This window comes from Pelophylax lessonae, assembly GCF_965119305.1.
Source record: "Pelophylax lessonae genome assembly, chromosome: 1".
Classification (NCBI taxonomy): Eukaryota; Metazoa; Chordata; class Amphibia; order Anura; family Ranidae; genus Pelophylax; species Pelophylax lessonae.
This window is the reverse complement of record NC_138768.1, coordinates 705,236,720-705,254,051: the sequence shown is the minus strand read 5'-3', so window position 1 is coordinate 705,254,051 and position 17,332 is coordinate 705,236,720. Positions and strand designations below refer to the sequence as shown.

The 17,332-nt window shown below is 41.0% G+C and overlaps 1 protein-coding gene across 1 annotated transcript in view; it reads left to right on the top strand.

The window, feature by feature from the left end:
- Positions 1–17,072, top strand: part of SPATA4 (spermatogenesis associated 4) — a 29,814-nt gene extending 12,742 nt beyond the window's left edge. The window contains exons 4-6 of the mRNA XM_082243593.1: positions 4,945–5,165; positions 13,116–13,238; positions 16,831–17,072. Coding sequence (XP_082099719.1) covers positions 4,945–5,165; positions 13,116–13,238; positions 16,831–16,949 — 463 coding nt within the window. The 3' untranslated portion in view covers positions 16,950–17,072. The remainder of the gene's footprint in view (positions 1–4,944; positions 5,166–13,115; positions 13,239–16,830) is intronic.
- Positions 17,073–17,332: the final 260 nt, after the last annotated feature.

The window sequence follows — 17,332 nt, the reverse complement described above, 5'->3', positions numbered from 1 at the left end:
GAAACCCCATGGGCAACCTTATGAGAACTTTTCCTTTTTGTTTTGCAATAAACGTTGACCAGAAAGCCCTTAAAAACAGTTCACACTGGCATAACTCATTGAAAATGCATCTACTACACCAGGTTAAAACACTTGCCAACCTGCTGTAGTACATATACTGCGAACTGGCAGCTCCTACAGGCACCACAATGTACCTATACGTCACTGCCTGTTTCCAGTTTTTGGGCACCAACGCGTGCCCCCTGTCCACCTACTTCCCTGTGATTTGTCACGGTGGTAGTCTGTCAGCAGATCCTGGCCAATGATTAATGGCCAGGCCCTGCTGATTGACTGTGTCGAATCACAGCCCAGAGCTCTATGTTGACAGTCAACACAGAACTCTGAACAGAGGGAACATTTGTTGTGTTCTTTTTCCCTGCGAAGCAGAAAAATATAAATCGATCTGTAGTAAAAATCAGCACACCTTACATATTGTTAGGCACACAATTAATCCCTTGATTGCCCCTAGATGCTATCCTCTTCCCAGCCGGGGTCAGTACAGTGACAGCGTATAGTTACATAGTTAGTCGTGTTGAAAAAAGACACAAGTCCATCTCGTTCAGCCTATAAAAAAAAAAAACAACCATACAATCCCATATACACAATCCTATACCCGCAGTTGATCCAGTATAGTATTATCACTCATCACTGTATTAGTGTCACTGGAGAGGTTAGTGGCAGTTAGTCGGTTTTTACAAAGAGGTTGATTTATTAAAACTGGAGAGTGCACAATCTGGTGCAGCTGTGCATGGTAGCCAATCAGCTTCCATCTTCAGCTTAGCTTGTTCAATTAAGCCTTGACAAAACAACCCTGGAAGCTGATTGGTTTCTATGTAGAGCTGCACCAGATTTTGCCCTCTCTGGTCTTAGTAAATCAACCCCACAGTGCAAGTTAGTGACATAGTGTCGCACTATCACAGTCCTACTTTAAGTCGCTGATTGCCGCCATTACTAATATAAATAAATAAATAAAAATTCCAGTATATATAGCATAGTTTGTATTCGCTAAAATTTTCATACAAACCAATTAATATACTCTTATCTGGATTTTTTTCTCCCAAAGATATGTAGCAGAATACATTTTGGCCTAAATTTATAAAGAAATTATTATTTTTTATTTTTTTAATTAAATAGGGTTTATAGGAGAAAGTTAAACATATATAATTGTTTTTAGATTTTGGTCTTTTTTCCTTTTTATAATAAAAAAATAGAAAACTCCATTGTGATCAAATACCAACAAATGAAACCTGTAATTGTGTGATAAAAATGGTATATATTTTATTTGCGTACAGTGTGACCATGTAATTGCCACTTAATTGCCAAATGGCAAAAAAATTGCCTTGTCATGAAGGGGAGAAAATCTTCTGGAGCTCAAGTGGGTAATCACCCCATATCACAATTGTTAGTATATTATTTCATGGACTGTGTCTACCTGCAATTTTCACATTGTCACTTTTATGGTAAAAATGTTTGCACAATTGCATTACTGTATTGCGAGAAGTTAAACCTGATTTATTTCATGTTGTATTAGAAATTGGAAAATACTTGTAAATGATATGAAAAATGAAACTTCACCTGTGCCCAATGCTTACAATTAATTTATTGCATATAAATTAGAATAAGTTTAGATATAAGTTTGGTACTGCAAAAAACAGAATTTTGTCAGAATATTGTAGCCTTCTACAACTGTTGGAAGTACATCCTCCTTTTAATAACAATTCAAAAATATAAGGGGGGAGGGGGTCAATCCCTCATACAATTGGTTTAATATCGCTTTCAAAGTATTCAGAAAGAATAACTCTCATATTGTATTAAAAAAATAACAGCATTCCAATATGTCTCCAGTTAGCTACAGTGCATCCGGTAGGTATTCACAGCACTTCACTTTTTCCACATTTTGTTATGTTACAGCCTTATTCCAAAAGGGATTAAATTCATTATTACCCCATAATGACAACATGAAAGAAGTTTGTTTGAAAGCTTTGCAAATTTATTAAGAATAAAAAATGATAAAAATCCCATGTACATAAATATTCACAGCCTTAGCACAATACTTTGTTGAAGCACCTTTGGCACCAATTACAGCCTCAAGTCTTTTTGAGCATGATGCTACAAGATTGGCACACCTATTTTTGTGCAGTTTCTAAATTCTTATTTGCAGGACCTCTCAAGCCCCATCAGGTTGGATGGGGTGGGGTCAGTGCACAGCCATTTTCAGATCTCTCTAGAGATGTTCAATCAGGTTCAAGTCTGGGCTCTGGCTGGGCCACTTATGGACATTCACAGAGTTGTCCCGTAGCCACTCCTTTTGTTATCTTGGCTGTGTGCTTAGAGTCGTTGTCCTCTTGGAAGATGAACCTTCGCTCCAGTCTATGGTCCAGAGCACTCAGGGCGCGGGTTTGCATCAAGGATGTCTGTGCACATTGCTGCGTTCATCTTTCCCTCGATCCTGACTAGTCTCCCAGTTCCTGGCGCTGAAACACATCCCCACAGCATGATGCTGCCACCACCATGCTTCACTGTAGGGATGTATTGGCTAGGTGATGAGCGATGCCTGGTTTCCTCCAGACATGATGTTTGCCATTTAGGCCAAAGGGTTCAATCTTTGTTTCATCAGACCAGAGAATTTTGTTTATTATGGTCCGAGAGTCCTTCAGTTGCCTTTTGGCAAACTCCAGGTGGGTTGTCATGTGACTTTTACTGAGGAGTGGCTTCTGTCTAGCCACAACACCATACAGGCCTGATTGGTGGAATGCTGCATAGATGGTTGTTCTTCTGGAAGGTTCTCCTCTCTCCACAGAGAAACGCTGGAGCTCTGTCGGAATGACCATCGGGTTTTTGGTCACCTCCCTGACTAAGGCCCTTCTCCCCTGATCGCTCAGTTTTGGCAGGTGGCCCGCTCTAGGAAAAGTCCTGGTGGTTCCAAACTTCTTCCATTTATGGATGATGGAGGCCACTGTTCTTCTTTGGATCTTCAATGCTGAAGTTTTTGTTTCTGTACCCTACCCCAGATCTGTACCTGTCTCTGAGGTCTACAGACAATTTTTTGGACTTCATGGCTTGGTTTGTGCTCTGACATGCACTGGTTACTGTGGGACCTTACATAGACCGGTGTGTGCCTTTCCAAATCATGTCCAATCAACTGAATTTACCACAGGTGGACTCCAATCAAGTTGTAGAAAAACCTCAATGATGTTTAGTGGAAAAGGGATGCACCTGAGCTCAATGTTGAGTGTCATAGCAAAGGCTTTGAATACTTATGTACATGTATGTAATTTGTTTGTTTTATATTTTTAATAAATTTGCAAAGATTTCAAACAAACTTCTTTCATGTTGTCATTATGGGGTATTGTTGGTAGAATTTTGAGGGAAAAAAAAAGTATTTACACCATTTTGGCATAAGGCTGTAACCAAATGTGGAAAAAATGAAGTGCTGTGAATACTTCCCGGATGCACTGTATTGTTACCAGTTATCAGTCACAGAGTATCCTGCGGTATACTCGCTCAGTGTGATGACATTATAGGCTATGCCCATCTGAACACATTGCGTCCCATTGGGCTTTCTCAAAGGCAGCCTTTTGATTCTTTCTTCTATTCTAGATTTCCTTCTAATTTATTTTAATAAAAATATTCAGTGAGCACTATGAGGTCTTATTATATTGCATATACAGTATGTCATAATATACTGAGAGCAGTGATGAGAAGCTGATCTGGCTGCTCTGGTGTTGTGAAGTGTCACATTTGGAGACTGGTGTTTTAAAGACACCGAATGACGCTCTGTGACACATGCACTATTTTCTGGGACTTTTTCATCTACTTTACCTTTTATTTGGATTTTGCTTTGTGTATTTTTATGTGTTTTTGTGTGTTTTTGTACAAGTTATATGTATCATTTAACTATTTACACTGCGTAGTGTTTTTTTGGAACACATTGTTATATTTTATACAATGTATATACATATGTGTGATACAATCCATAGAAGAGGAATTATTGATATCGCCTATTATCTATTTTTATGCTTGCAAGTAATTCTATTGAGAGTTCTGGTTAAAGGAGGCTTTACTAAATCACAAAAGTGTCTGAGCAGAATTACAAATATTGTGAGGTAAGACAGTTTCGTATATGTATTTCAACTGTTTACTTGGCTCAAGATCAGCTTTAGACCTGGTTTACACTATTGGGATATGTTTTTGAGTCGATTTGAGGTGCAATTTTCCTGTGATTTTACTCTTGTGCGATTTTTATGTGATTTCATCACTAGTAGTGCCACTGATGCTTTTCTGGGAAGGAAAGTTGAGGGTTAAACATGAAATCTTTCAAATCACATATACATGCGATTTCTGTGTGATTTCATTTAACTCTATGGGGCCAAAATTGCATTGGAATCTTACCAAAGTAGCACTGGAACCTTTTCCAAAATCGTGCTGTGCTGAGTCACATTGATCTGAATGTGCACCATTGAAGACAATGTGATTTCAATTTTCATGCAATTCTGTGTGACTCAAGTTGCATCAGAAATTGCACTAGTGTGAACCAGGCCTTAAAGTGGTTGTTAAGCCTGAAGGTGTTTTACCTACATGCATTCTATGTCAATCACAGCCGGTGAGCTAATAGGGAGAGAGAGGGAGCGGGGCCGAGCTGCTGCTCCATGTCTGAATGGACACACAGAGCAGTGGCTCGGGAGCACGCCTGCTTGGGTGCCCCCCATTGCAAGCTGCTTGCTCTGGGGGCACTCAACAGGAGAAGGGGGGGCCCGAGAAGAAGAGTATCAGAGCTGCTCTGTGCAAAACCACTGCACAGAGCAGATAAGTATGACAGGTTTGTTTAAAATGAATAAAAGTTTGCCTTTTAATATCACATTAAGCAATAATCTTAGCCGTTTATTGTGTTATTTTATAATATAGGATTAAAACTCTCCAGGATAACGAAGTGGACTTTACTGATAGAAATTATCAAGACAAGCTGCCTATGGTGGCCAGATCTACAGCAACAAAGGCAGTAAAGAGCAATATAACCCTGAGTGAGACCCTGGCTGAGCCAGACATCATCATCAACCAACAGAAAGTTCAGGCTGTCATTGATTTACATTTGTTGCAGAGGCATCAAGAGAGAATTGATAATCCAAGTGAGTAGACTTCATTCATTTCTACATAATGCTTTGTCTTTTTCTTTCTGTGTTACTAGGTACTCAAATTTTCCAACCCATTTTTAATAATGCATTGAACGCCATTTTTGTCCACTAAGAGCTCATTGGATAGTGGGGCTTAGTTCATATGGCCAGAAATTGGAGAGGTTGAGCCCAATAGTAATATAATGCACAGGTCCCTCGGGCATGCAGAAGTTTGAGTTAATAAACATAATAGTTACATTTTAAAACTTGTATGACTTTCAGGATATACAGTGGATATAGTAAAGGATCACCCCCCCCCCCCTCTTTAAAATAATCACGTTTTGTTGATTTGCAGCCTAAATGAAGACAGACACGGTTTTTGTTTTATCTTGCTGTATTTACTCAACTTAACATCCAAGTGAAAGATAGAACACCAACATGTCAGAAAAAAAAATTATATAACAGAATTACAGAGTTGGAAAAAGGATGAACCCCCCCCTCCTAAAAATGTCTTGTAAACTCAATCAGGTGTAACTAATCACTTTCTCAATAGCACACAAAGCCATTTGACTTTCAACGGATCAGCTGTAGTTATTTTGATTAGCTCAGCATGAAAAGAGCTTTCCTAGAGAATTTCAGTCCCTGGTAGTGCAAACGATCAACTATGGATGGCAAGACAACATCAAAAGATCTGAGGGATAAAGTTGTGGACAGGCACCATGGATAGAGATGGATAGAAAAAAATGTCGCTCCAAACTGGATAAAAAAGCCTGGAGAAAACTGGTCAAAGAGGCTACCAAAAGGTCTACAGCAACTCTGAAGCAGTTGTTGGAATTTTCGACAAAGAGTGGTCATTGTGTGCATGTGACAACAATATTACAAATTCTCCACAAATGTGGCTTGTATGGGAGGGTTGCAAGAAAGCCACTCCTCAAGAAAGGCAAAATGCAGTCATGAAAACAAAAATAATCACCTGCGCCAGGAACCACCTCTATGAGTTAACCACTTAAGCCCCGGAGGACTTTCCTGCTCAAAGACCAGGGCCTATTTTGCGATTCGGCACTGCGTGAATTTAACGGACAATTGCGCGGTCGTGCAACGCTGTACCCAAATGAAATTGACGTCCTTTTTTTCCCACAAACAGAGCTTTCTTTTGGTGGTATTTGATCACCTGTGCAATTTTTTTATTTTTTGCACTATAAACAAAAAAAGAGCGTCAATTTTGAAAAAATAACAATAATTTTCACATTTGTTTATATGAAATTCCTCCAAAAAAATGTAAAAATCAAAATTTTTTAACATTTTAGGCCAATTTGTTTTCTGCTACATCTTTTTGGTAAAAAAAAATTGCAATAAGCGTATTTTGATTGGTTTACGCAAAAGTTATTGCGTTTACTAACTAAGGGCAAGATTTATGTCATTTTTATTTTATTTTTTTTTTTTTTTAACGAGTAATGGCGGCGATCTGCGATTTTTTTCTTTTTTTTTTCTTTTGCGGGACTGCGACATTGCGGCGGACAGATTAGACCCCTGACTAACATTTTTGACACTTTTGGGGGTACCAGTGACATTACTACAGTAATCAGTGCTATAAATATGCACTGCTACTGTAAAAATGACACTGGCAGGGAAGGGGTTAACTTTATTAGTGATCAAGGGGTTAAGTGTGTCCCTAGGGGCGTGATTCTAACTGTAAAGGGGCGTGGCTTGTGATGTAACCACAGAGACATACGATCCTACATAGCAGGATCGTATGATCTCTGCTGTTACATCAGGGAGAATGACAGGTGGCTTTGTTTACATTAGCCGCCTGCCTTTCTCCCTCTCCAGCGGGAGATCGCGAGTGGCCGGTGGATATCTGAGCCGCCGGTCACACGCGCGGGAATGGCCATGAACGAGCGGGGGAGGGAGCGCGCCTCCAGCGGCGCGCACTCGCCCCCTGCAGGCCCTTGGGCGAGCGACGTAGTACTACGTCGCTTTGCCCAGGAGGGGCTGACCGCCGCAGTAAATATACTGTGGGCGGTCGGCAAGTGGTTAAATATTATGGGAAAGAAAATTAGAAATTAGAAAATTAGATATCTAAAAGAGAATATATATAGTGAGCAGCTGCTAGGCCCCCTCCTGCTACGGAAATTGTCTGGATGTAAAAAATGTGGGAGGCAGGTAGAACACCTACCCCCACGGGTCTTGCGCTTGCTAAAAAATAAACACTAATGTGTGAAAAAGCCTCAACTGACTCCTGAATTGATAAATGAAAATAAAACGTGTTATTTAACAGTGGATGGTGAATTCATAAATATAAAAAATTGGGTTTTAATAGTGAATTCATTTAACCGCTTCCATACAGAGCAGTTAGACACCCTTCCTGCCCAGACCAATTTTCAGCTTTCAGCACTCTCACACTTTGAATAACAATTGCTCAGTCATGCTACACTATAACCAAACAAAATTTTTATCATTTTTTTTCACACAAATAGAGCTTTCTTTTGGTGGTATTTGATCACAACTGGGGTTTTTTTTTTTCGTGATATATGCAAAAAAAGAGCAAAAATTTTGAAAAAAAAACACTGTTTTTAGTTTCAATTATGAAATTTTGCAAAAAATAAATTTTTCTTCATACATTTGGGCCAAAATGTATACTGCTACATGTCTCTGGTAAAATTAACCCAAATTAGTGTATATTATTTAGTCTGTGTGAAAGTTATTGAGTCTAGAAGCTATGGTACCAATTACTGAAAATTGATCACACCAGATGTACTGACTGCCTATCTCCTTTCTTGAGGCCCTGAAATGTCAGGACAGTACAAATACCCCCCAAATGACCCCTTTTTGTAAAGTAGACAGTCCAAGGTATTTAGTAAGAGGCATGGTGAGTTTTTTGAAGTTGTAATTTTTTCCCACAATTCTTGGGAAAATGAAGAAAAAATTTTTTTTTTCTTTTTTTTCCCACAAAGTTGTCAATTTATAAGCTATTTCTAACACATAGCATGTACACAGCAAAAATTACACCCAAAAATACATTCTGCTACTCCTTCCGAGTATGGCGATACCACATGTGTGAGACTTTTACACAGCCTGGCCACAAAAAGAGACTCCACGTCCAAGAAGCACATTCAGGCGTTCTAGGAGCATAAATACACATAAAACTTTCTTACTACCTATCACACTTTTCAAGGCCCTAGAGCACCAATACAATGGAAAAGTCCACAAAATGACCCCATTTTGGAAAGCAAACACTCCAACGTATATTCTATGAGGCATTATGGGTCGTTTGAACATATCATTTTTTTCCACAGGTTTTTGGAAAATGTGGGAAAAAAATGAAAACTTTTTTTTTTTACACAAAGTTGTCAATTTATAGGATATTCCTAACACATAGCATGTACACAGCATAAATGACACCCCAAAATACATTCTGCCACTCCTCCTGAGTGTGTGAGACTTTTTCACAGCCTAGCCATATAGAGGGGCCGAACATCCAAGGAGCATCATCATGCATCCTAGCCACTTGCCTAGGCCTATTTTTGACATTTGGTGTTTACAAGCTAAAATCAGTTGTTTTGCTAGAAAACTGCTTAGAACCCCCAAACATTATATATTTTTTTTAGCAGAGACCCTAGAGAATAAAATGGAGATTATTGCAATATTTTTTATCACACCGTATTTGCGTAGCGGTCTTCCAAACGCAATTTTTTTGGAAAAAATTCACTTTTTTTAATTAAAAAATAAGAAACCAGTAAAGTTAGCCCAATTTTTTTCCATAATGTGAAAGATAATGTTACGCCGAGTAAATAGATACCCAACATGTCATGTTTCAAAATTGCGCACGCTCACGGAATGGTGACAAACTTTGGTACTTAAAAATCCCCATAGGCGACAATTTAAAAATTTCTACAGGTTGCCATCTTTGAGTTACAGAGGAGGTATAGGGCTCAAATTATTCCCCTTGCTCTAACGATCGCGGCGATACCTCACATGTGTGGTTTGAACACCGTTTACATATGTGGGCGGGGTTTCTGTATGCATTCGCTTCTGCGCGCGAGCTAACGGGGACAGGGCGCTTTCATTTTTTTTTTTTTTTTACTATTTATTTTATTTATTATTTTTTATTTTTACACCGTTTAAAAAAAAAAAAAAATTGATCATTTTTATTTCTATTAAAAGAAATGTAAATATTCCTCGTAATAGAAATAGGCACGACAGGACCTCTTTTTTGTGAGATCTGGGGTCAAAAAGTCCTCAGATCTCACAAGTACACTAAAAGATAGAAAAAAAAAAAAAAAAATAATTATAATATAAAATGAAAAAAAAAAAAAAAAAAGGACCTTTAAACCGGTTGCTAGGCAACAACATTTTCCGTAGCTCCGGTCCTCCAAGACCATAGAGTCAAGTGAGGGCAAGCTTGCCCTCACTCGACATCCTGTCTGTGAGGATTCGGGACCGGATCGTTTTCCCCGCTGCCGGCGGGTCCGGTAAGCGGGGAAAAGGACCGGAACGCGTTGGGAGGGGGGGGGGGCGCCTCTTCCGCCATCCCGGAAGGGTGATCCCACGGCGAATCCGCCGCTGGGACCACCCTTATCGGAAAGCCAACCGTCCACCGTTTAAAAAAATACCAGGGTTATGGCAGCTATCTGCTGCCATAACACCGGTATTTAGGTTTAAACGGACGACAAATATAAACCTTTTTGGACTTGGACATGGTGGCTGTATGAAGGGTGACAGGTACTCGGGTACTTTGTTGGGCAGGTGACAGGTACTCTGGTACTGATGAGCAGGTGGCAGGTACTCGGGTACTCCGATAGGCAGGTGACAGGTACTCGGGTACTCTGATGGGCAGGTGACAGGCAGGTGATAGGTACTGATGAGTAGTACTCACTGACTGATACTGATAGGTGATACTGTACTGATGGGTACTGATGATCAGTACTGATACGTGATAGGTACTGATGAGTAGTGATGGGTACTGATGAGCAGGCGGCAAGTACTTGGGTACTTTAGGCGTCAGGTACTCTGATGAGCAGGTGGAAGGTACTCGGGTACTCTGATGGGTAGGTGACAGGTACTCAGGTACTCTGATGACGGGTACTCCGTTGACAGGTACTCAAAGTACCCGAGTACCTGTCATTAGAGTACCCGAGTACCTGTCATCAGAGTACCTGTCATCAGAGTACCCGAGTACCTGTCATCAGAGTACCCGAGTACCTGTCATCAGAGTACCCGAGTACCTGTCATCAGAGTACCCGAGTACCCGTCATCAGAGTACCCGAGTACCTGTCATCAGAGTACCCGAGTACCTGTCATCAGAGTACCCGAGTACCTGTCAGAGTACCCGAGTACCCGCCATCAGAGTACCCGAGTACCCGTCATCAGAGTACCCGAGTACCCGTCATCAGAGTACCCGAGTACCCGTCATCAGAGTACCCGAGTACCCGTCAGAGTACCCGAGTACCTGTCATCAGAGTACCCGAGTACCTGTCATCAGAGTATCCGTCATCAGAGTACCTGAGTACCTGTCATCAGAGTACCCGAATACCTGTCACCAGCCCATCAGAGTACCCGAGTACCTGTCATCTGAGTACCTGATGACAGGTACTCGGGTACTTTGATGGGCTAGTGACAGGTGCTCTTTATTGGGGGGGGGGGCAATCAGTGTGTTTAGGGTGCACTGTATTTGGTAACTAGCTGTTACCACAATCTCCTCCTCACACAGGATCAGTGTGTGAGGAGGAGAACACGGTGACAGCTAGTTACCGTGTTCTCTGTTGACATTTGTGACCGGCTGTGATTGGACACAGCCGGTCACGTGGTAAAGAGCCAATTTCATTGGCTCTTTACCTAGATCGGGGATCGACTCTGTCCGAGGGACGAGCCTCGTCCCCGATCGCTGCTCTGCGCGCCCCCGGGGGCGCGCATTGCAGAGAGAACGAGCGGCTCGTGCTGGAGCCGCTCATGTGATCGGCTGTGATTGACACAGCCGATCACGTGGTAAACAGCCAATTTCTATTGGCTGTTTACCTTGATCAGTGATGGGCTATGTCCGAGGGACGAGCCTCATCCCTGATCGCGCTGCTGCGCGCCGCCGGGGGCGCGCAGTAGCAGCTAGAACGGGCCGATGTCATATGACGGCGGCCCGGATCTAGACAACCACTTTGCCGACGTCATTTTACATGACTCGGTATGGAAGTGGTTAATAGTGCATTTACCTAGGTAACTATAAAACCTTTTTTTTTTTTTTTTTTTTTTTTTTGGGGGGGGGATCCAATATTTTGTGACAATTGTGATTTAAATCCCAGCTCCACATTTGACACATTTGTTATTTGTAATAATACCCATTTTTGCAAACAGTATCTTGATCATTTTCTGTATGTCTACACAGGCTTTAAAGTATTAATTGTATCCAGTTATAAATGTCCATTTTTTTGTAGAGCGACACAGAAGGGCAAAGCTGCAGTTGTTGAAGTTTAGTTATTTCATATTTGAACAAATCCATAAATAAAAAAAAAAATACACACATCCATCAAATTCAGTTAAAGAGGAAGTAAACCTTCCTCTGCAAGTTGTGCCTATAGGTAAGCTATGAAGGAACGGCCGCTCGTGCCGTTCCTTCAGAGCCCCGTGCCGTGACTGTCGGATGGCCGGATGCCGCGATCCCGGAAGACGGGCGACTAGACATGTCGCCCGTCATAGAGATGAGCGGACGGCACGGCGGGGGCTCGTTCTAAGGTAAGTATGCGATGTCTTTCTCTTGCAGGGTGTAAAAAACAAAAAACAAAAACAAAAACGAGTTTACAACCTCTTTAAAGGCTAAAATAAAAAATGTGATTCTTTTCATTGTGTGAACATACTGTACATTCATAGATCATAACATCTGAACTAGTGGCTGGATAGTTCTGTATGAAGTGTCAGTGTCAGAATGTCCGCCGCAATATCGCAGTCCCGCTGATCATTGCTATTACTAGCAAAAAAACCAATCAATATACACCTATTTTGATTTTTTTTTTTTTTTTTTTTTTTTTTTTTTTTTACCAAAAATATGTAGCAGAATACATATTGACCAAAATTTATGAAGACATTTTTTTTTTTTTTTTTATTGGATGTGTTTTATAGCAGAAAGTAAAAAAATATTGTTTTTTTTTTTTTTTTTTCAAAATTCTTGTTTTGTTAACAGCACAAAAAAATTAAAAACACAGAGGTGATCAATTACCACCAAAGGAAAGCTCTATTTGTGGGGAAAAAAAAGAATGTAAATTTTATATGGGTACAGTTTGGCATGACACTATTAAAATAACGCAGTGCCATATTGCAAAAAGTGGCCCAGTTATGAAGGGGGGGGGGGGCTATTTTGCAACTTTAGTTATTCCTGGAGTGCTCGCTATGCTGATCAACAATTGGGCATTTTCAATTTTTTTCGGGGGTCCCTTAACTTATTTTCAGGGCATTTTTGATTGTACTTCCTCCTTCTCCCCCCTCTGTGGCCACGGCCACCGACCTCACTTCCGCCTTTGCATTGCATCCTGGGAGCTGTTTGTCATCACTCCTAGGAGGCTGGAATCAGGAAGAACTCACAGAACACTCCCTGGAATCAGGAAGCAGGACACAGCAGATTACACTGCGGCTTCAGATGCCCACATCCAAGATGGCCGCGCCCAGACAGTGTTTTTAAAAGTAAGATTTTGACTGAAATCCAATACTGTACACCTTGTGAGTATGAGAATAGCGGTTCTGTAAAGGGCAATGGATTAGTATTATAGGGGTATTTTAAATTAAAAATGGTATTTGATGCCGGAACTCCACTTTAAGTGTTTAGTAGATGTGTTACCTGTGGAGCTGAGCTGTACAGTACATGTACAAACCAGCCGGGGTTCTAACTCATGTAGTTTGTCAGGCCCATTAATACCTTTCAATTTTTTATATTTTATTAAATGTTTATTTCTGTAATTGTACTGTATTTTTCTCCCTTGCAAGGACGGTTTAACGTGAAACAATCAGTGGGTGAGCTTGCCCTCCGTATCCCGCCTCCACCTGATAATACTGGCAGTGAAAGCAGCCTGTCCAATAGATCAGCATCATCTTTGTCCTCTTCCTCCAGTACGTATGTAAAACTGCTACGTCACAATGAAAATATGGCTGAAATATAAAAGAAAATGCAGTACTTTCTAAAATATGTTATCTAAACTGTTGAAATAGTATGAGATATGAAGCAGCAGATTACTTTATGGTTGATCCTTCACATTTTTTTTGCAACTGAATGCCCCTTTAGGAAATTCACTGTAGTACTGAACGCAGATTTTCTGCCATTGAAACCCAAGTTTTAGCAACACTGGACAAATATAGCTGACTTTTAAACCATTTCTGTGAAAACATTTATTACTTTAGTTCTTGCATTATCACCATTCTCTTAACACTCTCTAACACCGCCGATCACCACCTTCTGCTCTGAGGCTGTTTAGTAAACGGTGTAGTGTTAGCTCCAGGTCAGTGATAAGCGGTGTTAGCTAGCAGCGTGTTAGCACTGTGTTAGAGTGAAAGGAATGTGGGGAAGCTTTATCTAGCTGCACAGCAGCCATCCTGTGTGGGAAAACCTATGATCAACAGTAAAGGATCATTGATTACTTCTCAGAGCTGTTGAAAAATAAAAAATAAACACGTGTAAAAGCACATACTATATGGTATACATTTACATTTATTATTTTTTTTAAACTACTATTTGTTGGCAATAACTCAGACTCGCGTGACCTTCGGCATCAAAGTTCCTTCAGATATCTGGGAGCACTCAATGACACACAGCAGGTACGATGTCAAAGAATGCTCAGTTTATACAAGCAGCAGAATCGTTTTTATAGAAAAAAAGGGGAAGTCCCTTTTTCTGTATGCTTGGCATAGAGTTATATAAAACTAGTTTCAGTAGTTTTCCTTCATGCACTTCAAGACTTAAAGTCATGTATTCACATATAATCACAATTAGAATAAGGAGTATATGGCACAAAATCAAGCTTATTCTAGGAATCGGCCTGACCACAAGAACATAACGTCCTGATAAGTCATATCAAATGAAGGTCAGGAACATTTGTTCAGATAGGCTTTTAATTATGCTGAGTTTAGAGTATTAATCACAAGATGGAGTCGAGGGAACAAAATGGAGGATAGATATTCCTTCACTATTCCTCTACCATCCTCCACCCTAAAGAAGCATAAGTCAATCCTCAGAAGCGAGTTATGGGGTTAAAATATAAAAAAAAAAACATTTAAAACCTATAACAATTTTTTTTTTTTTTTGTATTACCTTGCTATTCCTCCCACCTTAAAGCGGAGTTCCACCCAAAAGTGGAACTTCCGCTTTAGGTGGTCCTAACCCCCTGACATGCCACATTTGGCATGTCATTTTTTTGGGGGGGGGAGCGGGTACCTAGTTTTGACAGGTACCCGCTCCCACTTCCGCTCGGAGCGCCGCGGCGCCCTGAGCGGAAGTTCTCCTTTCCCCCTCCCTCCCTGCAATCTTCTGGAAAAGGTCAGAGGTCCCAGAAGATTGCCGGCCAATCATGGCGCGCAGCGCGACTCGCGCATGCGCAGTGGGTACCCGGCTGTGAAGCCGCAAACTGTCACAGCCGGGTGCCCACAGCAGTGATGCCGGCGCCGAGGGAGAGGATCGAGGCTTCGGGCGGCCGCATCGCTGGACCGTTGGACAGGTGAGTGAAATGGCTGGAACTCCGCTTTAACTAAACACATTCATTTCGAGACACATTTCTTTTTCTCTTTTAGGACAGAAATGTACCGTGCATTCCTATGCGATTCAGACTGCATGCGAAATGCACTCCATTTGCGATCTGCAGCGGGTGTCAGTAGAAAGTTAATGACACCCCAAATGCAGGTTGCAAACGCTTTGCGTTTTCCCACACCTGCCCGCACTGGACTGCATGGTACAAAAGATCTGGTTACAGTGCAATTTTAAAAAGTAGTGAATGCACTAATTTTGGTGCAGCGTGGTGCGATTTTTTTTAACCCATTCAAAATGAATGTGCTTAAATCACACTGCACAGAACCATAGGAATGCACAGCTTGTTTCTGTGCGATTCATGTGTAGGCATAGTATGAACTGGCCCTGTATAGGCTAAATTTGCGCTACGCTGCACCAAAAGTAGTGCATGCACTACTTTTTTAAAACGCACTGTTACCAGATCGCATGGTACAAAAGTAACATGCAATCTGGTGTGGGCAAACGCACTGCATTTTCAACCAGCATTTGGGGTGTCGTTACCTTTCTATTGAAACTCACTACAGATCGCAAATAGAGTGCGTTTTGCATGGGTTCTGATCGCACAGAAATTTCTGTGTGATTCATGTGCTGGCGTGGTGTGAATCGGCCCTTAGAAAAAGTACATATCAATCCCACGTGTCAGCTGCCAAGCATCAGACATGCTAAGGCATACATTAATCATTTTTGTGTTCAATGTTTTGCATACACTCTTCTTATAAATATGCCCAAATCTTCCATTTTCCTCCATTTATCCTTTTTTATTTTGTAAAATTAATGTAACCCTATGATCACTTTAACAGCCATGCTGTCAACAGAATTAATCCAAACAAAATATAAACCACCTATCTCCTGCGCTCAGAAAAGCCGACTCCTTGACTGCTCTGCCCACGGGACTTTCAAAATGGCGTCTTGGATGGCTAGGATCCTGCTGCCTAAAAGGACTGGGGCAGTCCAACAATACTGCAAACAAGAAACACAAAGAAAGGCGCATCGACCTAGCGCATTATTCTCAATATAGGCTTTATTGTTTAAACATAGAAATGGCTACTCACAAGCATAGGTATAAATCAATCACATCGGACTCAAAATCTTGAGTATCGAGAGTAGTCCATACGAATGTCCCTTGTCCTATTAGGATGATGGCTGACGCGTTTCAAGGCATACGCCTCTTCCTCAGAGCCACCAGGTGGACTACTCTCAATACTCAAGATTTTGAGTCCGATGTGATTGATTTATACCTTTGCTTGTGAGTAGCCATTTCTATGTTTTAACAATAAAGCCTATATTGAGGATAATGCGCTAGGTCGATGCGCCTTTCTTTGTGTTTCTTGTTTGTCAACAGAATTAGCACTTTTAAAGTGACTAGAGGACTATTTTGAGAAATCTCTTTTCCAAACATAGACTCCCAGGTTTTGGGGATCATAGGGCTCTCTGCCGAACATATGAGCGTTTGTGCAGATATTCCTTTGTGTCCAGAACCTTCTGTACCTAGCAGCCTTTAATGGTGATACTGTCCCAGTGGCCAGAAGTGTGCAAAGCAAGTGCCATTATGTGCTAGCCACCTCCTGGCCCTGACCATCGACCTATTACATTGATGGACGATTTGACTGACTAATGGTGAGGTGCAAGAGAAAGGGGGGCTACACGCCAACACAGAAACTGGTTTATGGTTTGCATTACAAAGAACGTGGACTTTGGGGCAACCATAACACTTGAAGTGCCTGCCATGGTACCTGATGTAATAGGCTGCACAGCAAAGTTGCATAAATGTCAAGTTACTCAAGTCTTGCAAAGGTGTGGGTACTTTTTCATGCAGAGTTTGAATTTTTTTTATTTTGCGTGCTTTTTGGTTACAAGTAGTGACTCTTTAGATTATGGATTACTAGTGCTTATTGTTCACTGTGGTTGTGTTCTTCATTTACACAGGCATTCGAAGCAAATCAAATGTTAACTTCAAAGAAATTAAAGTGAAGCAAGGAGATAGAAGTTATGTGTCCTCCAGCATGACCTCTACAGCATCATCCTCCACATTAAGCACATCCTAAGCGGAAACATGTGTATATGAGTCTATCTCATTGTGATTTGTGTCCTGATCATTAGACAATGTGTTGTCTTCTGTTAAATAAAATACAGTTACTCTAATAAATCATTTATCATTTTCAGAGAATACCAAGACTAGATTGAAAGCAAAATGCACAATTTATGGTGTTTCAGAACCTGCAGTGTAAGTTTTTTTTTTTTTTTTTGGCTCTTGTGACATTCAGTAATAAATTGTATCTGAATCATTGCTGCATCCTTCACACAGTCTCGGCATCCCACATTGAGATGTCACATTTAACAGCATGGGTTATTCAGGCTGTTGCAAGTTCTGCCAGTCAAGGGGTGTGCCCATTTGTTCCAGGTTTCCAGGCAGGAATGTGGCCCTGTA